Genomic DNA, 24,383 nt, shown 5'->3' on the forward strand with positions numbered 1-24,383 from the left:
GGCACTGGTGGCAGAAACCACTCCTCAGAATATTGCTGTGGCCTATAATAAGCATCTTCTCCAACAGCTACCTGTGCATTTGTGCATCAAGGAGATGAGCTAGATAAGACCTCTGTCAAAAGGCTAGGACCCCCATTCAGACAGGAGCTCTTCCAATAAATTGAGAGACTTTTTGGGAAAGGTGTTGGGATAAAAGAGTTTGCATACCTCAGGAAGGGAGACAGCTAATTGTTATTGTTCTTATAGAGATTAATTGTAAGGATGCTTATCAGCCAAATTCCAGTCTGGCTGTGATTAGCCAAGAGAGTGGTGTGGGGGAGAGACAGGTCTAAGAAGATAAAAAAAAAAAAGTCTATCCAGTCAAGGATTTGAACTGCATGCTTAGGTGGGAGTAGGAGTCTTTAATTGTGTCTGTTTGTGAAGAGGCTAATGCTCTCAAATAATAATATTGCCTATGTGGCAATATTTGCTCCTCTATACGTGTATCTCAGACACCATGTAGGCAGGGCCCAATGACTAACTGGACTATGCTCTGTCCAACACACCTCAGTTGTGATCCTTCAAGTACCAGTATCTTGTTGCCAGGGCTAAGAATACCACAGAAGCAACAAATATTTCAGACCTGGGGAGAGGCAGAACATCGTGGCTCTCTCACCAGCAAATCTCTCCAACTAAAGAACACCACAGATGGCTTCAAAGGGAGATTCATTCTGCTCTCTGGGAGAAGGCTGGTAGCCAGAAGACAGGACTTTGTAGTTGAGAGATGTGAAACAAGGAAAATGGGGAGGGGACTCACAGGAGGATTATAATACTGTGCATAGATATTATAGGTTCTCAACATGCTATACACATTCATTAAAGCCTTGTCTACACTGAGCTTTTTTTACTCCTGGGGGAATTCTGCAACACTGTGCAAGTGCAGAATTAATGCCTCCCCGCAGAATAATTGATTCATGCACTCCTCCCAGGAAACACTCCTGAACAAGGTCTAGTTCAGACATCAGGAGCAGCATTGGGAGACATGAATCACCACCTCAGGGGCTGTGGCTGGGCATGCAAGACTCTGTCCCGCTTGCATCCTCTCGCAGTGCGCCTAGAGTCAGGGAGGGGCAGGACTGGGGATGTCTTGGCCAGTGGCTCCCATGGTGCACCGGCTGGGCTGGGTAAGGGGACAGGACTTCCTCTTCTGCTGCATGGGTCACACCCACCCCCAGGAACCTCCCTCAGCTGCAGGAAGCTCTGCACACACCCCTGCTGCTTCCAGCACCCATTGCTTCCTAGCCGCAGGGGAGGGATAATTAAATAAGGAGCTACCACACCATCCGCCCAACCCCTGTGCATCTGCCACCCTCACACACACACACAGACCTCTTCTCGCCAAGCCCTACCCCCTGTATCCAGACACCACTCCTGCACGCAGACCACCTCCCTGGATCCAGACCGTACCCCTGCTGAGTCTCCCACATCTGAATCCCCACCCAGCCACACCCCACACGTGGACCACCATACTGAGCCCCTCCCTCTTGCTCACTATCGCAGTGTGCCCAGAGTTGATAGGTATGGCCCTGGGGTGTTTCTGGGACAGGCCTGTCCCTTGTGCTGTGTCAGGGTGAGGCGCAGCATTACTGCCGCATCCACGTCCCAGGGAGGGGGCGCGGGCTGCAGGATGATCCCACACCTCCATGCAGCCAGTGGCCTGCACTCTGCACTGCTGTGCTGGAGCCTCCACTCCCATTGCCCTTCTAATCTATTGTCTGCAGCAATTTCAGTTCTAGACCAGTGACTGTACGGTGACACGTTGAGTATTGCTTAGCTATGCCATTCAGTAAGGTCCCAATCTGGCAAAGCATTAGTTTCAATGGGGATACTTTATGCACATATTTAAGTGCTGTGTCAGATCATGGCCTAACTTCACTCCTAAGCATGTACTGCCCTTTAGGATATGTTTACACAGCAAAGAAAAGCCCATGGCTGGCCTGTGCGAGCCACCTTGGGCTCGCAGGCCTTGCAGTGCGGAGCTGTTTCATTGCTGTGTAGACTTCCAGACTAGGGTTGGAGCAGAGGCTCTAGGACAGGGGTTTAGTGGGATCCTAGAGCTCCGGCTCTAGTCTGAGCCCAGATGTCTGCATAGCAATGAAAACAGCCCTGCAGCCTGAGCCCTGCGAGGCCAAGTTGGATGAGTAGACATATCATTAAAGTCTTCTGTGCTTGACATACAAGGAAATATTAGTATTGCTATCTGCTCTGTGGAGTAGGAAAATCTACTGGTCAAAAAACATGTCCTGAATCTTTTTTGTTTTCCGTATTGTTACCTGTCAGCAAGTATGTCTATTTTGAAATAAATTACCAAAATAATTGAAAGGGGTGTGATTATATTGTGTTATTTAGAGAAATAAACATTCAGAATTTTGCAGGATTTTTAGGCGCAGACTTCCCTCAAGAGTATTTTTTGCACAGGTTTAGTGGGGTTTGGTGTAAAACCCCTAGTACAGATTTGCTACACCAAGGTAATGAGTATGCTGAACTGGTGCAGCCACACTGCTGCAAGTCACTTTTTACATTGGTGCAACACATGTATTCTAAAAGGCATGCACCGGTGCACCAACATCAAAAAGTCTTAGAACTTATCAGTACAAAGCTTCATAACAACATTATATAGATGAGGAAACTGAGGAACAAAAAGTTGAAGTGATTTACATTAAATATGCAACACTGAAAACTGGCAAAGTGCATGTAATCATGTTCCTTCATTGCTTGTTCTGCATCAATGATAAGAGCCTGCTGTTTATTTACAGCAAACAGAGTTACTCCTTTAGCTCAGGTGGCAGTAGTTTTGGGATTTGGTGATAAAAGGTCCTGGTTTTCAACACTATCTACAAGAGTGACTATATGCATGAAACCCAAATCCATTACCCATGGCCACCCAGCAAGTCTTTGGCACACACGTAAGGAAAATCAAGAATCCTCCCAACATGTCTGCTCTAACAGCTAGACCATTCTTCCTCTCATGTACAGAGCAGAGTTTTACCCCTTCATTTTTCTGAATTACTTCACAAAAATAATCACATTAATTCACCACATGTGAAGAGGGGGGCTGCCAACTAATTGTGAATAACAGGACTTTATAATAATAAGGTCCAGTTACAGCAGTGTTAGGATTTCAGGAACCTTCTTTCCACAGAAAAAATAAATCCAAACACAGTATGTCTAAAACCTGCCCTCAAATACAGTAATGCATGAAGAGAAACACCTCTGCTCATTCAAATCACTCCAGCTGCAATTCAGCATAAGGCCAGCTGTGAATACAAAACAATAGCAAGCTGCTTTAGTCTAATGAACCAAGTGGGGGACATTCACCTTTGTACAGACATGAGAAAATCTCATTTGCTATCCCAAAGCACTGACTATGTAATTTCCCAAATACACACCCCATCATCCTGGGACTATCTCCTGGACACTGAATTTACTGATTGTATCACAAGAAAAGCACACATACAAACACACACAAAATATTGGCCATTTGGCATTATCGTAATCATTTACTTTTCCATATCAGCTTCCATTCAGAAGAATCCCAGTGATTTATAAAAGTGTCAAGTAAGTGTACAGCATTACCTAGAGTTTGCATATCTCACAGCCAATATTTCACCTACCATCGAAATGTATCCACCTCCTGGAATACTGGAAAAGACACTGTATCACACCAATTTAGGAATGAAAATAAGGAATACCATGTCCAGGTAAAACTCCCCCTGCAGTTTAGATAGACAGAATGTAATACCAGAGCTGGAATACTGCCAGAACATCAGCTGAATCCCTTACACTTTCAAAAATTAACTCTTTAATAATCACAAGTGGATAGGACCTTGGTTTTGTGTCTTATTCAAAAGACAATTGTTAAAATAAGTGCACAGATTTTGTTTTATATACTGCAGAGGAGTGAGGGTAATAGAGATTGGAAAAGCACATGTCCAAACCCATAAAGCAACAGGGATTTGGAGGGCTGCAAAAGTTGGCTGGCCACTTTGAAAAGCCTGTGTTCTGGATTCCTAACCCTCAAAGGAGGGTGATGATACAGCAGGATGGAAAGCTAGGGGACACAGAGCTTTAGTTAAACAGGAGTTTGGGGATTTGATTAACCAGGATTCGTATTGTATTAAGCATACAGTAGGTTGCCTGGCAGTCCCCAGCACTTAAACGTTTAGTATCCAAGTACTCAGTGCCAAATCAATACCTCCACACATCGCTGCCTTTGGAGAACATGGAGGAGCGGATGACCTCAGGAGCCATCCAGGCATATGTTCCAGCTGCACTCATTTTGGTGGTTTTATGCCATTCTCTGGCCAAGCCGAAATCTGTGATCTTCAATATCTTGTTGCTCAGGTCTCCATTTTCCACCTTCTCGAGTATCAATACTGGAGGAAAGGGGAGAAGGGGGAAATGAAACGCATGCACAGTGAGGCTAGGATTTATCCACAAAGATCCCCTCTCACCCCCCCCAAGAGAAGCCATTTCCCAAATTTAAGTCTTGCCTTGACTTTTAGCTAATCTCTGCTTCTGAATGCTTTACACGTTATCTTGCCTTGTAAAAGAGGTCTCAAACTGCTCCCTCAATCTGACGAAAAACAAACTGTCTAATTAATGAATCCATTCCCACAATTAATAAACATTAATTGCAGCCAAGACATGAAACAAGGATTTCAGAAGCAGAATTGGCCAAATCCTGAAATCCTTGCTCAGTTTTTAATCAGTCCTTACTAGAACACAATTCAGGATATAAGGTTATAGCATCATATATGCACTTCTAGGATGCTGGAGATATGTGGCCTTTGGTTTTTAATGCATCAGGATATCCAAGGTATAGGTAAATAGGACATAAGAACCATTTGGTGTACTGTGTACTGTTATTCTATATAAACAATCCTCTGGTAAAGGGAAGTGAACCACTGTAACTTCTAGAAATCCAAAAAAGGGGAGCTGCCTTGTATATAATTTCCTAATTATTCCTTTCTAAGCAAAGCAACTATCACATCTTTCTCACACACTGCTTAGAAGGAGAACAACCCCATAAGGGTGGATGTACACTTATATTTAAAAATACATTAAAATGGAAATGGCCATTCGATAAACTCATCTTCAGGTCAGGATTTTCAAAAGTCGCAGTGATTTTGTGTGCCCGATTTGACCCACCTTAAAAGGGCTTGATTTTCAAGGAATCGATGCTCAGCACTTCCTGAAAATCAGGCTCCTTTAAACTGCCTCAGTTGGGAACACCAAAATTGAGGCACCCAAAAAATCACTAGGCACTTTTGTAAATCTTGGCCAAGTGAGTAAGTTGCATGTGATGTGTCACAGTGGAGTGCAGGGAGGGAAGAGGGTTGAGGCAGGAGCAAAGAGAGAAACATAAGTAGTAACAAGACTGCTACCAGTTAAACTGAGCAAACAGATGAAATGTGTTAATGGTATTACAGTTCTACTCCAGTATGAAATCAAATTGAAATCCGCCTTGGCCATTATCTATGGACAGGGCTCAGAGTGTGCAGAATCTAATGCAGAATCCAGACATGGAAATACACCCTAGATTCTTAACTTTTTAAAAATTTACAAGTCTAGTTCTTATGGTAGCAACAAAAAACTTAAAGCCAACCAAATGTAAACCAACATAATGTCTTTCTGAGTCTGCAGACAGCCTGAAATAGCTTAAACGGATGTCTGAACCACTTCATTCATCTTAATGAGTTAACACTGAAATTTAAAGATGACAGTTTAAGTGAAACAGTTAATGTTGACATTGCTGATAATTTTAGCACAAAAATCCAGCTAGTGTGATTATTCTACAATTCAAGACCCCCTTCAACAGCTTCCTAGGTGTCAACTGGACACTTTCTCATGTGCCAAAACCTTCATCTTCTATTCTAGCAACTTTTAAGATGTAATTATGCATTGTCTGCACAAAAATCTGTAACATATTTAAAACAAATGGTACGAACAGCAAAAACTACATTGGATTTAATATAAAAAATGAGCACCACAGGGGCTATTTTACTAATTTTATTAATCATTTTCTTATTTAACTTTACAGCACCTCCTTTTTTATTTTTAATAAAGCTGCCACTGTTCCTAGTCTGTTGCAACATGATACAGCAATAAAAGGAGTCTTTGCCACAGAATTAATGTGAGTTTACCATAGAGTACAAGAATCCTTGTCTATAAGCATGATGCCTGTTTCTCCATTGCCTTGCATCTTGTGCTGTCATTTACATCACTACAAAGTGAATGCAAAGTGGATTTAAAACACTACCATTCAGCTTTAGTAACACTTTAATGTTAAATGTCCAAGTTTTCTTAGTAGCTAAATATGTAACACTTAAGTCTGTGTTATAGAAAAAGATAGGAGAGAGGCTAGAATAAGATTCAAGGAAATAGGCAGGCATATACAGTAACTTTACATCCAAATGCAAACCCTGTAAAACAAGGAGCACAACCACCAAATGACCTACCTGTAACTATAGCACATGAGCAGCAGTATCATTAACAATAGCTATATTCAATGGAATGATGCATAGGAGGAGTGCTGGGTTTGTATTAGTTAGGATTCACTGCATATGAGATTTTTGTTCTTGACCCAGAACAAGTATTCATTTATACAACTTTATCAGCCCAAAAAAGGGCACATTTTTGTCCTGCCATTTTTTCTGCACGCTTTAGAATCCCTTCACCTGTGTGGGGTTGGTTGGCTCAAGAAGTTAATAATGGGATATTGTGCCTTATATGGCTCCTGTAGACTACAGGTTTATACAGAATGAGGTTGTGATTACTTTTCAGTCAGAACCAATCAGACAGCTTTTCATTTATGTAGGACAAATAAATTGGAGCTCTCAATCTAATTCCAGTAGATAGGTGTCCACACAAAAAGTCTTTGCACACAATCCCAGAATGGCAGACTAAGAGCCATGAAGAATGGCTTCTCAGGGAGGGGGTTAGGGTGGGGGCATTAGTTCAGGGTTGAGACATAGTGGCCAGACAGCATGGAAAGCAGAATTTCTAAACCTTATGAAGGCAACAGTAACTTGTGCGGTGTAACTTGTCAGCTGGGGAAAATAATATGACGGCCATTTCCTCCAACAGCCAGATCAACAGAAGCCACATTTACTGTGTGTGGGGGGGGGGAGGGGGTGAATCAGACTTTTAAATGTATAGTCACAGGGCATCTGTATTATGACTGAAGCCTAGGAAAACCATACTCGGGAGAATTTAAGATTTCCACACCACCACCAAGTGGGACTAGTGTGGTTCTCCAGGCTTGAGGGCTGCACACAGCAGCCAGTCTATAAATCACTATGGGTGGGGAACTGTGTGTTCAGTTTATCCTGCTCTCCCAGTCCAACAGTAAAGGCAGCTTACAAGGCCATCTGCAACTGGGGGGAGGCATACTTACTGCCAATCAAGCACCAGGAATAAGCTCCCTCCAAGTGCATTGAAAGTCATGGCATTAGCACAAAAACAGGCTAAAACCCCCTACAAACTGCTTCTGTATTATTAGCAGACAGCATGGTTAGAGGTAGAGCATCAACACTCTGGCTCTTTGGAGCTACTCATTACTCCAATCAAGCATAGATTCATCAATTAATAGTGCATTCTCCACAAACTGGTCCAGCTCCAGAGCAGAGATCAAGGCAATCCTAGTAATCAAAGAGACTTTTCAGACCTCAGCCTAAAAACACAGCTCTTTTCTGAAGACAGGAAAAACTTCCTTTCATATTCCACAGAGATACAAGAAGTCTCAACTTCTAGGTTGATATTCGTTTGGGAAAATAGTGTGTTAAGTATCAAGTGCTTGGGTTGGGTGGAGAAGGCCTTCAATTATTCGAAAGTTTAAATTTAACGGGGGTGCTTAACCTCATTGACTTTCTCCCATATGAATACAATAGAAATTCCAGCAAAAGCAATTCAGCTAAAAGTAGCTTTTCAAGCACCCTAAGCCACAGGCGCCCCTTCACCATTTAAGAAATCTTCAGATTTGTTTGGGAGTTTTTTGGTTGATTTTATTTGTGGCACTTTCCTCCGGTTCCCAAAAGTACCCAATCCTGGCTAACTGCTACCAAAAAAAGACACTGATGGAGGAACAGCCGAGTTAGTCTGTATTCGCAAAAAGAAAAGGAGTACTGGTGGCACCTTAGAGACTAACCAATTTATTTGAGCATAAGCTTTCGAGCTGTAGCTCACGAAAGCTTATGCTCAAATAAATTGGTTAGTCTCTAAGGTGCCACTAGTACTCCTTTTCTTTTTGATGGAGGAAGGCAGCTTGGAGATGGAATTTTGCCTGCTGCCTAGCTATCTTCCATTGCTTCTCTGCTCAATTCAGTGACTCGGAGCAAGGAAGAGATCCTAACTGAACTGTAAAAAGGTTTTGAGGACAGCTAGTCAGGAATCAAAATTTCCATTTTGCAGGAAATTCTGACATTTTTTAAAAAAAACCAAAACACTGTTCCAACTGAACAAAAAAGCCAAAATTTTGAGATTTAAACACACACACACACACACACACACACCCCCTCAGACTTCTGATTCAGGACCATCAAAACTCTCATTTCAACTTTTTCCAATTTGATTCATTTTGTTTAGACTTTTATAATATTTGTCAGATGATATATTAGATTTTTATGCATCTTATAGTTAATATAATATAAAAGTCAAAGCAAAACATTGACTCCCCCCCAAATTTGTGTCAAAGATTGATATTTATGTGAAACATTTCAGTTTTGACAAAAGTGCATTTTTCTACAGAATGCTGTTCAGTTCAAGTTTTTTTGACCAGCTCTGGTTGTGGGTAATGGGAGCCAGAGGATGACCACCTCGTTTTTGGTACTTTAGAAAGTTCTTGAATCAATAAAAATAACGGGACAGGGTGGGAGGCGATGAACTTGAAATTCCCTCCATAAAGTCGCCTTACTAATTGTAATGATGCTGGTTCTGGTGGGACCCAACTGAGAGTGCCAATTCAGGACAAATTGCTTAAAGCAGGGCAGTTACAGCCCAAGGCTGGGGTTTCTATGCACACCAAGGCAAACCAACCCAGCCAAACAGAGAAGACTTCCGTTTTACCACTGGCTAACCCATAAGTCATACAAGCAATTCCCTTAGACACTCCAGTTTCCCAGTATCACCACCACTTCCACTCGTTATGGGGACAAATGGTTACAAAAACCAATACCCCAGTAAAAGAAAAGAGGTTCTCTCAACCCCAAAGGACCAAGCCCCAGACGCAGGTCAATATACAAATCAGATCTTGCCCACAAATCATGCTGTTGCCAATCCTTTAGAATCTAAAATCTAAAGATTTATTCATAAAAGGAAAAAGATACAGATGAGAGCTAGAATTGGTTAAATGGAATCAATTACATACAGTAATGGCAGGTTTCAGAGTAACAGCCGTGTTAGTCTGTATTAGCAAAAAGAAAAGGAGTACTTGTGGCACTTTAGAGACTAACCAATTTATTTGAGCATAAGCTTTCGTGAGCTACAGCTCACTTCATCGGTTAGTCTCTAAGGGTATGTCTACACTACGGAATAAGGTCGAATTTATAGAAGTCGGTTTTTTAGAAATCGGTTTTATATATTCGAGTGTGTGTGTCCCCACAGAAGTGCATTAAGTGCATTAACTCAGCGGAGTGCTTCCACAGTACCGAGGCTAGAGTCGACTTCCGGAGCGTTGCACTGTGGGTAGCTATCCCACAGTTCCCGCAGTCTCCGCTGCCCATTGGAATTCTGGGTTGAGATCCCAATGCCTGATGGGGCTGAAACATTGTCGCGGGTGGTTCTGGGTACATATCGTCAGTCCCCCCTTCCCTCCCTCCCTCCCTCCCTCCGTGAAAGCAAGGGCAGACAATCGTTTCGCGCCTTTTTTCCTGAGTTACCTGTGCGGACGCCATACCACCGCAAGCATGGAGCCCGCTCAGGTAACCGTCACCGTATGTCTCCTGGGTGCTGGCAGACGCGGTTCTGCATTGCTACACAGTCGCAGCAACCCCTTGCCTTGTGGCAGCAGACAGTACAATACGACTGGTAGCCGTCCTCGTCATGTCCGAGGTGCTCCTGGCCACGTCGGCTGGGAGTGCCTGGGCAGACATGGGCGCAGGGACTAAATTTTTGGTGACTTGACCAGGTCATTCTCTTTAGTCCTGCAGTCAGTCCTATTGAACCGTCTTATGGTGATCAGGCAGGCAATACGGATTGCTAGCAGTCGTATTGTACCGTCTTCTGCCGGGCAAGCAAGAGATGACGATGGCTAGCAATCGTATTGTACCATCTTCTGCCGGGCAGGCAAGAGATGACGATGGCTAGCAGTCATATTGCACCATCTTCTGCCGAGCAGCCATGAGATGTGGATGGCATGCAGTCCTTCTGCACCGTCTGCTGCCAGCCAAAGATGTAAAAGATAGATGGAGTGGATCAAAACAAGAAATAGACCAGATTTGTTTTGTACTCATTTGCCTCTTCCCCTGTCCTCTAGGTCACACTGCAGTCACTCACAGAGAAGGTGCAGCGAGGTAAATCTAGCCATGTATCAATCAGAGGCCAGGCTAACCTCCTTGTTCCAATAAGAACAGTAACTTAGGTGCACCATTTCTTATTGGAACCCTCCATGAACTCCTGCCTGAACTACTCCTTGATTTAAAGCCACCCCCTTTGTGGATTTTAGCTCCCTGAAGCCAACCCTGTAAGCCGTGTCGTCAGTCGCCCCTCCCTCCGTCAGAGCAACGGCAGACAATCATTCCGCGCCTTTTTTCTGTGCGGACGCCATACCAAGGCAAGCATGGAGTCCGCTCTGCTCACTTTGGCAATTAGGAGCACATTAAACACCACACGCATTATCCAGCAGTATATGCAGCACCAGAACCTGGCAAAGCGCTACCGGGCGAGGAGGCAACGTCAGCGCGGTCACGTGAGTGATCAGGACATGGACACAGATTTCTCTGAAAGCATGGGCCCTGCCAATGCATGCATCATGGTGCTAATGGGGCAGGTTCATGCTGTGGAACGCCGATTCTGGGCTCGGGAAACAAGCACAGACTGGTGGGACCGCATAGTGTTGCAGGTCTGGGACGATTCCCAGTGGCTGCGAAACTTTCGCATGCGTAAGGGCACTTTCATGGAACTCTGTGACTTGCTTTCCCCTGCCCTGAAGCGCATGAATACCAAGATGAGAGCAGCCGTCACAGTTGAGAAGCGAGTGGCGATAGCCCTGTGGAAGCTTGCAACGCCAGACAGCTACCGGTCAGTTGGGAATCAATTTGGAGTGGGCAAATCTAGTGTTGGGGCTGCTGTGATGCAAGTAGCCCACGCAATCAAAGATCTGCTGATATCAAGGGTAGTGACCCTGGGAAATGTGCAGGTCATAGTGGATGGCTTTGCTGCAATGGGATTCCCTAACTGTGGTGGGGCCATAGACGGAACCCATATCCCTATCTTGGCACCGGAGCACCAAGCCGGCGAGTACATAAACCGCAAGGGGTACTTTTCAATAGTGCTGCAAGCTCTGGTGGATCACAAGGGACGTTTCACCAACATCAACGTGGGATGGCCGGGAAAGGTACATGACGCTCGCATCTTCAGGAACTCTGGTCTGTTTCAAAAGCTGCAGGAGGGGACTTTATTCCCAGACCAGAAAATAACCGTTGGGGATGTTGAAATGCCTATAGTTATCCTTGGGAACCCAGCCTACCCCTTAATGCCATGGCTCATGAAGCCATACACAGGCAGCCGGGACAGTAGTCAGGAGCTGTTCAACTACAGGCTGAGCAAGTGCAGAATGGTGGTAGAATGTGCATTTGGACATTTAAAGGCGCGCTGGCGCAGTTTACTGACTCGCTTAGATCTCAGCGAAACCAATATTCCCACTGTTATTACTGCTTGCTGTGTGCTCCACAATATCTGTGAGAGTAAGGGGGAGACGTTTATGGCGGGGTGGGAGGTTGAAGCAAATCGCCTGGCTGCTGGTTACGCGCAGCCAGACACCAGGGCGGTTAGAAGAGCACAGGAGGGCGCGGTACGCATCAGAGAGGCTTTGAAAACCAGTTTCATGACTGGCCAGGCTACGGTGTGAAAGTTCTGTTTGTTTCTCCTTGATGAAACCCCCTGCCCCTTGGTTCACTCTACTTCCCTGTAAGCTAACCACCCTCTCCTTCTCCCTTCGATCACCGCTTGCAGAGGCAATAAAGTCATTGTTGCTTCACATTCATGCATTCTTCATTCATTCATCACACAAACAGGGGGATGACTACCAAGGTAGCCCAGGAGGGGTGGTGGAGGAGGGAAGGAAAATGCCACACAGCACTTTAAAAGTTTACAACTTTAAAATTTATTGAATGACAGCCTTCTTTTTTTTGGGCAATCCTCTGTGGTGGAGTGGCTGGTTGGCCGGAGGCCCCCCCACCGCGTTCTTGGGCGTCTGGGTGTGGAGGCTATGGAACTTGGGGAGGAGGGCGGTTGGTTACACAGGGGCTGTAGTGGCAGTCTGTTCTCCAGCTGCCTTTGCTGCAGCTCAACCATACACTGGAGCATACTGGTTTGGTCCTCCAGCAGCCTCAGCATTGAATCCTGCCTCCTCTCATCACGCTGCCGCCACATTCGAGCTTCAGCCCTCTCTTCAGCCCGCCACCTCTCCTCCCGGTCATTTTGTGCTTTCCTGCAGTCTGACATTATTTGCCTCCACGCATTCGTCTGTGCTCTGTCAGTGTGGGAGGACAGCATCAGCTCGGAGAACATTTCATCTCGAGTGCGTTTTTTTTTCTTTCTAATCTTCACTAGCCTCTGGGAAGGAGAAGATCCTGTGATCATTGAAACACATGCAGCTGGTGGAGAAAAAAAAAAGGGACAGCGGTATTTAAAAAGACACATTTTATAAAACACTGGCTACACTCTTTCAGGGTAAACCTTGCTGTTAACATTACATACATAGCACATGTGCTTTCGTTACAAGGTCGCATTTTGCCTCCCCCCCACCGCGTGGCTACCCCCTCAACCCTCCCCCCTCCCTGTGGCTAACAGCGGGGAACATTTCTGTTCAGCCACAGGCAAACAGCCCAGCAGGAATGGGCTCCTCTGAGTGTCCCCTGAAGAAAAGCACCCTATTTCAACCAGGTGACCATGGATTATATCTCACTCTCCTGAGGATAACACAGAGAGATAAAGAACGGATGTTGCTTGAACGCCAGCAAACATACACTGCAATGTTTTGTTGTACAATGATTCCCGAGTACGTGTTACTGGCCTGGAGTGGTAAAGTGTCCTACCATGAAGGACGCAATAAGTCTGCCCTCCCCAGAAACCTTTTGCAAAGGCTTTGGGAGTATATACAGGAGAGCCGCGAATGCCAGGGCAAAGTAATCCTTTCACATGCTTGCTTTTAAACCATGTATAGTATTTTAAAAGGTACACTCACCGGAGGTCCCTTCTCCGCCTGCTGGGTCCAGGAGGCAGCCTTGGGTGGGTTTGGGGGGTACTGGCTCCAGGTCCAGGGTGAGAAACAGTTCCTGGCTGTCGGGAAAACCGGTTTCTCCGCTTGCTTGCTGTGAGCTATCATCTTCTTCGTCCCCAAAACCTGCTTCTGTATTGCCTCCATCTCCATTGAAGGAGTCAAACAACACGGCTGGGGTAGTGGTGGCTGAACCCCCTAAAATGGCATGCAGCTCATCATAGAAGCGGCATGTTTGGGGCTCTGACCCGGAGCGGCCGTTCGCCCCTCTGGTTTTCTGGTAGGCTTGCCTCAGCTCCTTCAGTTTCACGCGGCACTGCTTCGGGTCCCTGTTATGGCCTCTGTCCTTCATGCCCTGGGAGATTTTGACAAAGGTTTTGGCATTTCGAAAACTGGAACGGAGTTCTGATAGCACGGATTCCTCTCCCCATACAGTGATCAGATCCTGTACCTCCCGTTTGGTCCATGCTGGAGCTCTTTTGCGATTCTGAGACTCCATCATGGTCACCTCTGCTGATGAGCTCTGCATGGTCACCTGCAGCTTGCCACGCTGGCCAAAAAGGAAATGAGATTCAAAAGTTCGCGGTTCTTTTCCTGTCTACCTGGCCAGTGCATCTGAGTTGAGAGTGCTGTCCAGAGCGGTCAAAATGGAGCACTCTGGGATAGCTCCCGGAGGCCAATACCGTCGAATTGTGTCCACAGTACCCCAAATTCGACCCGGCAAGGCCGATTTAAGCGCTAATCCACTTGTCAGGGGTGGAGTAAGGAAATCGATTTTAAGAGCCCTTTAAGTCGAAATAAACGGCTTCATCGTGTGGACAGGTGCAGGTTTACATCGATTTAACGCTGCTAAATTCGACCTAAAGTCCTAGTGTAGACCAGGGCTAAGGTGCCACAAGTACTCCTTTTCTTTTTGCGAATACAGTAATGGCAAAGTTCTTGGTTCCGGCTTGTAGCAGTGATAGAATAAACTGCAAGTTCAAATAAAAGTACCTGGAGTAATCCACAGCTGGGATGGGTCATTCAGTCCTTTGTTCAAAGCTTCAGTTTGTAGCAAAGTCCCTCCAGAGGTCAGAAGCAGGACTGAAGACAAGATGGAGATCAGGCAGCTGCCTTTCATAGTCTCTTCCAGGTGTAAGAACACCTCCTTGTTCTTACTATGGAAAATTACCACAAAATGGAGTCTGGAGTCACATGGGTGAGTCACATGTCCATGCATGACTTAGTTCTTTACAGGTGGCAGCCATTGCCTGCATGCCATCTTGAACGTCCCCAGAAAGACTTGTGGATTGGAGTCTCCCAAGGTCTATTGTCAGTTAAGTGTTTCTTGATTGGGCACTTAACTTGCAAATTCCTTTCTCAAGAAGCTGACCAAATGCTTTACTAAGGCATCCAATGAAGTGAGCTGTAGCTCACAAAAGCTTATGCTCAAATAAATTTGTTAGTCTCTAAGGTGCCACAAGTACTCCTTTTCTTTTTAAGGCTACTTAGAATCAAAACACATTGAGATACAAGTACATAACCAATATTCATAAATTCAACTACAAAAATGGTATACACACAGATAGCATAATCATAATTAGCAAATCATAACCTTTCCATAGATACCTTACACAACAACCTTTGTACAATATTTGCTGCAAATATATAACAGTGGTTGCAATAATGATTTATAAGGTCCCAGGTTATGTCAGTAATGTCACACTAATGCCGCTGAATGCCCCATTTCCTCCATGATTATATTCTGAAGAGGAGAGAAAGGAAAGGCTGGAGCCTTAATAAAGTACTGCCTGGCTCCCTCCCACCGAGCTTCATTGCAGGAGCACTAGCTAACACGCAGCTGAACAGGACTAAAACATCCCTCTCTTATCTCTGCTGCGTATGGGAGTAGAGCAAAGCTACTCCCTGGTGTGGAGCTAAGAACGTACAATCCATCTCCCTGAGAATGGAAATACATGTTGCTGGAGCCACAATCTGCAGCACGGCAACTGAGGCATTCTCAGAGAGGCTTATCCTGGGTGCCCCTGAGCAGTGCCCAGCTCCCGGCTGACCTAAGCTGAGGGACAGGAGCCCTACCAGCTGGATAATCACCACCAAGTGGAAGAAAGTTCCCAGAGAATAAATACATAGATCCCTTATGAACTCCTGGAGTGCATCTTCTATCTGGTTCCTTTTTATGGCATATACCATTTCTAGCTCCCTCGTAAAAGCTCAACCCAGAACAATCAAACTGAACTTAAAATGTGAAACCAGTTATACCTGGGTCTCAAAATAGAACTGAAGTGGATTTCTGAAGAGGAAAATCAAATTGATTTGGCAAGTGCTGTTGCAAAGCTCTGCAGAAAGGTATGACTCTCCCTTGCAGCTGCTGGAAGCAGAACAACTGTCAGGCTCTTTGGAAGGAGGATCATATCCCTGTGTCTGTGATTAACAGGTCTGGTTCACCACATCGCAGCAAGGGAAAGGTAAGAGACATTTTTAGGGTCCACGGCCCATCCTGGGCAAGAGATCATCTAAATCTGGTTGCTTAGTTTACAGTGTGTTCAGAAAGCTACCTTTCTTTGTAGTAAGGTCTAACAAAAGAATTTGTGCTGACTTATATTTATTTAAGTCCTTGTTTACATACAGACTAAGCCAATGAGACACAGTCCCATCACAAAGTCCACAGAGGAAGACCATGTAAAAGCGGACATTATAAATTCCCCATTTATATATTTAAGTCATTGGACTACACTCTTTCCTCACTAGAACTGCTGTGCTTCATGCTACTGCAGCCCAATCTTGAATCATTGATTTTTACCATGCATCCCCCCCTTCTTATAATAGCTAGTCACATTTCACAGAGCGGTGTCATGGGTCCATCCATCTCTTAATAGCACTAGTCGGTATGCTCAAGATAGAACCTATAGCAAGGAAGCGAGCCAGCTGAAGTGAGATCCAGAAGAAACTGCTTTGCCTGCACAGGGGAAGCTTTATTTTCTTAAGTGTTGTCTAATAAAACTATGGGGGAAGTATAGGAAGAGGGCACCCATACAACCCATCCTCCCCCAAACCCATCCGTTAACAGGAAAATTTACCTCCTGCAGGTCTATTAATTCAGCAGGATGAAAAAGAAAAATGAGGGCGGGGTCAAGGTGTAAACGTCTTTTGAAGTGTCACTCCCATCTTTAAAAAAGGAACTGGTTGGCAGCCAAGATGCAGGGCCTGGTCTTCAACTACACTGCGCACAAGGAGGGCTGATTCAGCAGGAACATCCAGTCTGTGAGCTTGTTAGTCATCAATCACTGCTAGCCTGATCCAACCTGGTCTATGCAAAAATCTATTCCTGTGCGTACAGACAGTACCACTTCCCTATCCCTCCCCGCCCTGCACAGTGGAAAAGATAAACTGTAGACATGCAAATATGGATGGTGAAATGGATTAAATATTAATTACAAATAAAAATACATGAAAAGAACATTAAGGTCACAGAGTAAGATTTTTTGGATGTAATTTGTTAGGTTTTTACAAAAGCAAACTGAAAAGCCCCCAGAAAATATCATGTGAAATATATGGACACCCACATGAGTCATGAGCAGAGTTCGAATCTTTCTATCCACAGCCCATCGCTCTTCCACTTGAGCAGAGTATTTGATAGTAGGTTTGTCATCCTCTGTGAGCCAGCCACTAGAGGAGGACAACAATGCTTTGGTAGGTTTCAGAGTAGCAGCCATGTTAGTCTGTATTTGCAAAAAGAAAAGGAGTACTTGTGGCACCTTAGAGACTAACAAATTTATTTGAGCATAAGCTTTCGTGAGCTACAGCTCACTTCATCGAATTTGTTAGTCTCTAAGGTGCCACAAGTACGCCTTTTCTTTTTGCGAATGCTTTGGTAGTGGGTTTCACAGTTATTTGCCGACACTGGGATCTTGAGTTCCATTCTGGGTTCTGAAGGAGGGCGTTCCAGTGACAAGATCCTTTTGCTCACGTTCCCTGCAAACCTGACACCATCAGTCCCTGTCCCTATCCCATCTCCATTTTAATCTTGTTTACTCTCTCACCCGTCTCCTTGTCTGCCACCCACAATTCCCATCTCCTTGTCCTATTCACAAACTCCACACCAAGGCAGTCCCAGTCTCCAGCCTGCGAGGCTCCTCATCCCAGTCAGTCTACCGCCCCTCCTCATAATCATTAGGTCCAGTTTCCTCCTCCTGGGTCCTCAATTTCATTCTTCCCACCCCTCCCCCAGCTCTTTGTCCCAATCTATTCCCCATCCCCTCCCCCCAGACCCTAGTCCAGCTCATCACCTCTGAGTTCAAGTCAGGCAAAGTCCTTCTTATCCCTGGATGGAGCAAGCACAGTGGCTCTGTGGGACTGGCATCTGCACAGTTCAGACAGCACAAAGGAACTGAGGGCCTGGAGTGGAGATGTAGTCCTCAGAGAATTTCGCTGCCCAACTCCACATTCTACAAACAACATTCCTGTAGCCTACCAGCACACAAATATTGACTACCAAAAAGGAACAGGAGAAAAATTGGTTCTTGGCTCTTGATTCTCATTCTGTCATTACACAATCCAAAAATAATTTTTAAAAAATATATCAAGCAAGAACTGGAGCACAGGGTGGGGAGTCAGGAAATTGTGGTTCTGTCAAAAATTTCCTGTATGTCCCTGATCAACTTGCTTACCTTCTTGGTATCTTAGCCTTCCATCTATAAAAACAGAAAGATGGGTGTAGAGTGCTTTGAGGTTTGGGGACAAATGGAAACATCAACTATTACAAAAATATCTTGGTTCAGTGTCAGTGAGTCAGTGCTAAATGGTGGTAGGAAGTAACAGTTGTCCAAGTTACTGAACAATAAATTGTTAATTTTCTATTCACAAAGTATCAGTCTTCCCCGCATCATTCCTGGTTATTTAAAAAGGTAATTCTAATTCCACCTTTTCTTACCCATATTGATCACAACCAAGAAAATTCCCTCTGAATTTAGACTTCCTTATTTAAAGGCCTGATCCTGCCAAGTGCCAAGCACTGAACTCCCAGTGAAGTCAACAGGAGCTGAGGGCACCCAACAGCGTACAGGGCCTCACAGAGCACAGCCCTGGGCCTTACAGACTCAATAACTGATTTAGAGTTAATACTCCTTTACCCGGGAAACCCAAAAGATCTTCTGTACATTTTGAGTATAGGGTTTTCAGCTGATGAATAGATACTTTGCAGAGTATTTGAAAACTCCCACTTTAGAAGTAGTGGACTCAGTTTGACAACTTTTGCTTTTAACCTTCTGCCTTCCAAGATAATGCAGGATAATAGACTTCTTCCACACCCATTAAAGCAAATGGGATGGGATGGGATGGGTGGAAACAGATCTGCAGGAAGAGACAGCTTGGACATCAGAAATTCTCCAGCACTATCACCACAGTGCACATTCTTTCTGCATGACCAGGTTTCAGGTTGCTGATACACAAGGGAGATTGCAAGTAAGTATTTGCCACACAAAACAATCTTACAAGTAGAAAAATCCCATTAATTTACGGATAGGTAAAAATAATGGAAGTAAGTTGTTTGAAGAGTTTAATTGTTCAACTTTTGCCACATCCTCTCACTATCCTGTAAATTTTAAGCTATTTTTTTTAAAGTGTAAGTTAATCATTTTTGCCATTCCAAGGGAAGCTACCAAAATGGAAGCCAACTGTTACCTGAGCTGTGCAGAAAGTTATGTCCAGGCCCACAATAGTGGCTGGAGGTTGGAAGTCATTGCTTCACAGCCCATTCACCTTACTGATGTAAACTAATTCAAACTGTATGTGATAACTTTAAAATAAATTAATGCAAAAACAAACAAAACAAAAAAACAATTACAGCAGAAGGCCTAGTTCTCAGCAATTAAGCAACATCATTTTTGCTATTTGCGAACAATTACTCTGAATGTACATGCTAAATACTTACATGCACAACTAGTAAATTATAGCCATACTTGGACTTTTGTATGAATGTAAATTTACACAACTGTGCATACATTTATATGTACAACTCCATGCTTACTTTTTCAGAAAGCAGGCCCTTAATGCAGCCAGATTGCACATGTACACAACATATAAGAATATAACGACATTCATGGTGTGGAAGATTGTTCAAATGTAAGAAGGCACTGTGAGACTGATGGAGAAGAAACTAACATTCACTGAAGTATAATCTATGAAATTTATATTCTAGTATGCATAAAATAGCAATATAAGAGCTACAGAAGGACTAAGTTCCATTTTTAATAGTACAAAGTTGTTAAGGAGCACGTTCACCAACAGCCTTCACTAATAATTTCCAAACTGTGTTTAACCCTTGCAATTATAACACTCTTTCACAGCTATGTTGATAAACAAGGAATAAGATTACCAGAATAAGAATTTGGTTTGGAAATATCCTTATTTCTACAATAATTGTGGGGGGGGGGTGGTGTGTGTGTGTGTGTGTGTGTGTGTGTTAGTGGCAGCCAAAGTGACAGGAAGAGCAATGAGTTGTGCATGAGGAACTCTGTTACTATGGTAATGCAGGCCATTATAAAAAACTAAACTGACACTCTGGAGGGGTTATACATGTACAGGAGTGAATGCAGAGGAGCAGGTGGCAATATGTGCATTCTGCTATGGAAAGTGTTACATCTGCTGCAGACAGAGAAGGAAGTAATACCTGCTCTTCATCATTCCATATTAACTGGTAGCTTTAGAAAGGTTTCCCTCTTTTTTTGGCCTTCTAGTCTTCTTCCCATCATGCTCTGAATTGCAATGCAGAGTACTTACAAGTTGTTCATGGATCAGAAACACTGGTAACACTTTGAGATTGAACACAGGGACACTTCAATTTGGGCATAGCCATTCAGGCCTTACCAGCTACTCAAGGTAACACAGGGCATTACTGGACAGAGCAGGAGGCATCCAGACTTGGAAGTGTGGCTGTTCCATATGGAGAGTGGTGGGGAGGGAGAGACTCCCTCCCCTCCTAGCCACTATGCATAAAGGTTTATTGGATGTTAGATGTGTTCAGAGTAGGTTTGGTGGATGGGGGATCACGGCAAGTGGAAAGGGACCTCAACAGCTGGATGAACTCCTGTAATAGCAGGGAAGTCTCAAAAGAAAAGTTATTAGTCCAGGTGCAGGGAGAAGAAAAAGGCTTTTAAGGAAAAAACCACTTTTCTTTGCTCCTATATCCTCTTCATACACTTCTACTAGAGATAGAAACCTGATATTTCAGCCACCACCACTGGGCATTTAAAACACACGCTAGAAGCATGAGGCAGACTTTCTACTATCAGTCACAAGGCCAGCCTCATCACTTGCAAAGCCAAAAGTCTTTGGAGAGGAAGATCAGATAGAAAATTGCATCTCCACTTCACAACAATCTCACTGCCTTGACCAGGCAGGGAAATGGGCACAGCAGGAAAGGGTTCAAACCACACTGACCTACTGCCAGTAAGAAGGAAAAGGCCAGCAGAAAGGTAGAAGATTGTTCCTCATCTGATTGCCAGAGCAATGCTGGAAGGCAGCATAACGTGGTGAAGTGCTGCCTCTTTTTCTAGTCCCACTGCTTAAGGAAGACACGGAGTCTTCCTGTGAGCAAGAATCCCGAATGGGACCTCAAAGCAGCCCCTTGCCTTGTCCATGCTGAAAGCTGTGCATAGCTTCTTGCAAAGACAGAGTGAGGAAAGGAGGGAGCATCCCAAATTGATTATTCAGAGTAAAACACCTTGTCATTAGCATCTTCCCCACCCTTATGTGCAGTTTCCATCCCACAAAATACAGAACTAACTGCCGGTCATGGTAGCACCTCCTGGTTTGGGTGGCTTCAGCTCCTTCCAGTGGCCTTATAGTTGGCAGCTCTGAATTAATTCATAGTGCACTATAAAATTTATACCCAATAAATTTGTTAGTCTCTAAGGTCCCTCAAGTACTCCTTGTTCTTTTTATAAAATAACTGAAGACTAAATTATATTTTCCGACTTTGAGGTGGAAAAGCTGACTGACAAAGCACCTTATCAAAACAGCTAATCTGATTGTAAGCACCCTTGTTTTCACCCAGGGTCACTCTGTTTCCGAGTACATCGCACTACTGCTAAATTTACTAACCATTGAAGATCTGCAACACTTTGCAGAGCATTAACCCTATCAGATGCCATCTGTCACCTGAGAGCAAAATAGCCCCTTTCCAGAGGGAAGTAGCCAGCTAAGAATTCCACTGACACCACACTGCCATCACCAATGCCAGGGTTCAGTGTTTAATTTCCCAGACTTCCTCAAGAAGTATACCTCATTTTATTAAATCAGAGCTTATACATCTGTCTGAGGTTATTCCTAGAGAATGTTTCAATATAGGCTTTTTTCTCCTTGACCCCTTATCTCCTTAGTCAGGTAATTTCCCATAGATGCACACCAGTAGAAGGCAGTCCAACTTTCCACAACCCATTCAAGAAGTGTTTGGGCTTTCTTTCAGGAATGAGAATATTTAATTGACAAAAGCTGTTTTAATTAAATGGCTTGCGTTTCAGGATGGAACATTTCTAACAATGTCTAAAGGGAAAAGAAAAGAACAGGAAAAGTAGAACACACAAACATATGTGAACACCAGCAGTGCAAGCCTGAATTGGTGAGGGAAAGAGATTGGAAAAATGGAGGTTCCTATAATGCAGCAACACTTGTGGGAACGGGGGAAACAGACCACAGTGGGGATATGTGTAAAGCAAGGGGAAATGTGATGCTGCAACACAAGTCAGGGCTGGTAAAAGTTGAGAAAGTAAGCAAGCCAGCCCTATAAAAGAGGTCTGGATCAGATACTCAGATAAATTTCTCTCCTGTTTTAGTTCATGCCTTAAATCTTTTCAGAATGTTCTTATTCAAGATAAATCTCAAACTTTTATGTCACTGACAGCGTTAGCATTTGGCTCCTGTACCATCTGAGCACTGTTTTACAAATACAAGCCCTTGGCTCCCCTAAGCAGTTTCTATACCTATCCCACGAGCTCATTGCATTTTGGAGGGAGGTGAAGAGGCTGGAAAGAAACAAAATTATCTTCAACAGCCCTATATTTCAAATGTATAGTCCTACATTCATACTAAGAACTATGGACCAACATTTTCATATACACCCGAATAGCAAGGATAGCCGTTACTTCATAGGATCACCACATTGCTTAGCAACTCCTCCGCACCTTCATGCCAGCAGCTAGATCAGCGTTCCCTATCCTCTCTGCCTGGAATGTACATTCTCTCACAAGCAGGCGAGAGATGGCAGAAAATCCTGCAAGACGGTTAGTTTCTAGCACTCTCCAGCTTACACTTCACCACACCTCATCAGCCTATGCAGGATGCTGCTAAATGAGTCTGGCACATGAGGACCGGAAACCTATTTGCTAATGCAGTTCAAACATGCATTCATCTGGGACTAGTTGGCAAGCATCAAATAACGGCACAGTGTGCATTGTGATGTCAGCAGAGGGAATGCACTAAAAAGGATGGGAAACTGCAAGGTACAGGAGAGCAAATAATAGTTTCACACGTGGACTTGCCTATTCCTCTTTTAGCATTCCCTTTTGGGTTGCTGCCAATGCTTCTGGGGCTACGGGATGGGTTCCTAATCCCTACCCCTGACAAAAGTGTATTCTACTTGGTGTGTGTTAACTGCTGGCCAGGGTATGAAAATCAGTACAATAGGCATGAGCTTGAAGAAGCTGACCTTCACCAAACACTAGTGAGATGTGATTAAGCTATGGGCCCCGGAAACCGTTAGAATTTACATAGCACCTTCTATAGTAGGAACTCAAAGCACTGTACAGGACTGGGCTTACTAATTATTGTATTACTACCATTTTAGAGATAAGGAAACGGGGGTTAAGTTACTTGCCCAAAATAAGTCATTGCTGGAGTGAGAATCAGAATCCAATCACCACTCCTAGCCATTAGACCAGGGGTCTCAAACTCAATTTACCTTCGGGCCAGTACCAGTCCTCAAATCCTCCCAGTGGGCCAGTAATGTCACTCATGCCACCCAGAACCCGCCCCCCAACTGCCTAAGGCTCTGGGAGGGCGTTTGGGTCAGGGGAGGAGGTCTGGGGTAGGGGATTGGGGTGCAGGCTGTGGGAGGGAGTTTGGATCCTGGGTGCAGGCTCTGGGCTGGGGCAGGGGGTGCAGGCTCTGGGAGGGAGTTTGGGGGCAGGAGGTGGGGTGTGGGAAAGGGGTGGGGGTGCAGGCTCTGGGAGGAGGTCGGGGGTGTGGCGCTTACCTGGGGCTCCTAGGCAGGGCAAGCCGGGGGGCTTCAGTGTGCTGCTGCCCCCAAGCACTGCCCCTGCAGCTTCCCCATTGGCCGCAGGGGTGCTCGGGACGGGGGGCAGCGCGCAGAGGCACAGCCCTGCCCCGCCCCAGGGCAGGGCCGGCAGCCACTGGAGCAAGCAAGCAGATGCTGCTCAGCTCCGCTGTGCTGCCGGGGCCCCTGGGGGGAGCACCCGGGGGCAGCAGGTGAGGCCAAGGGATCAGGCCTCAAAACTGCTGGAGTCCTGCGGCATATAAAATGGGGACGTTTGCGGGCCACAGATGGACCGCAGGCTGGGAGTTTGAGACCCCTGCATTAGACCATGCTGCCTCAGACATTTTTATGGAGCTGTATAGCTTAAAAGAACCCTCTTTCTTAAAGGGAATCAATATGAAGTCTAATAGATGCTGAAGAGTAGGAGATGGCCTCAGAGCTGTTATCTGCAGCACAGCAAGAAAAACCTTCCAAATGTAAGGCTGTATCTACATTACAAAACTTTGTCGACCTAGATTATGTCAGCATACAGCCACTGCAGTTATTAAATCACTTGTGTGTGCACACTTGGCTCCTTGTGTCAGTGGTATGCATCTTCACCAAGAGCGCTTGTATTGATTGTATTGTCAGTGTGGG

The 24,383-nt window shown here is 44.8% G+C and overlaps 1 protein-coding gene across 4 annotated transcripts in view; it reads right to left on the reverse strand.

Moving 5' to 3' along the window:
• MAP3K9 (mitogen-activated protein kinase kinase kinase 9) overlaps positions 1-24,383 on the reverse strand; it is an 88,555-nt gene that overhangs the window by 47,041 nt on the left and 17,131 nt on the right. For 3 of the 4 annotated variants that reach the window (XM_043548033.1, XM_043548030.1, XM_043548032.1), the window contains exons 3-4: positions 4,235-4,415; positions 3,654-3,752 (exon numbers count right to left, since the gene is read on the reverse strand). In XM_043548033.1, the coding sequence (XP_043403968.1) occupies positions 3,654-3,752; positions 4,235-4,415 (280 nt within the window). The remainder of the gene's footprint in view (positions 1-3,653; positions 3,753-4,234; positions 4,416-24,383) is intronic. The other variant, XM_037900311.2, reaches the window with a different exon arrangement.

Source organism: Chelonia mydas, chromosome 6 (genome assembly GCF_015237465.2).
Source record: "Chelonia mydas isolate rCheMyd1 chromosome 6, rCheMyd1.pri.v2, whole genome shotgun sequence".
NCBI classification, from domain to species: domain Eukaryota; kingdom Metazoa; phylum Chordata; order Testudines; family Cheloniidae; genus Chelonia; species Chelonia mydas.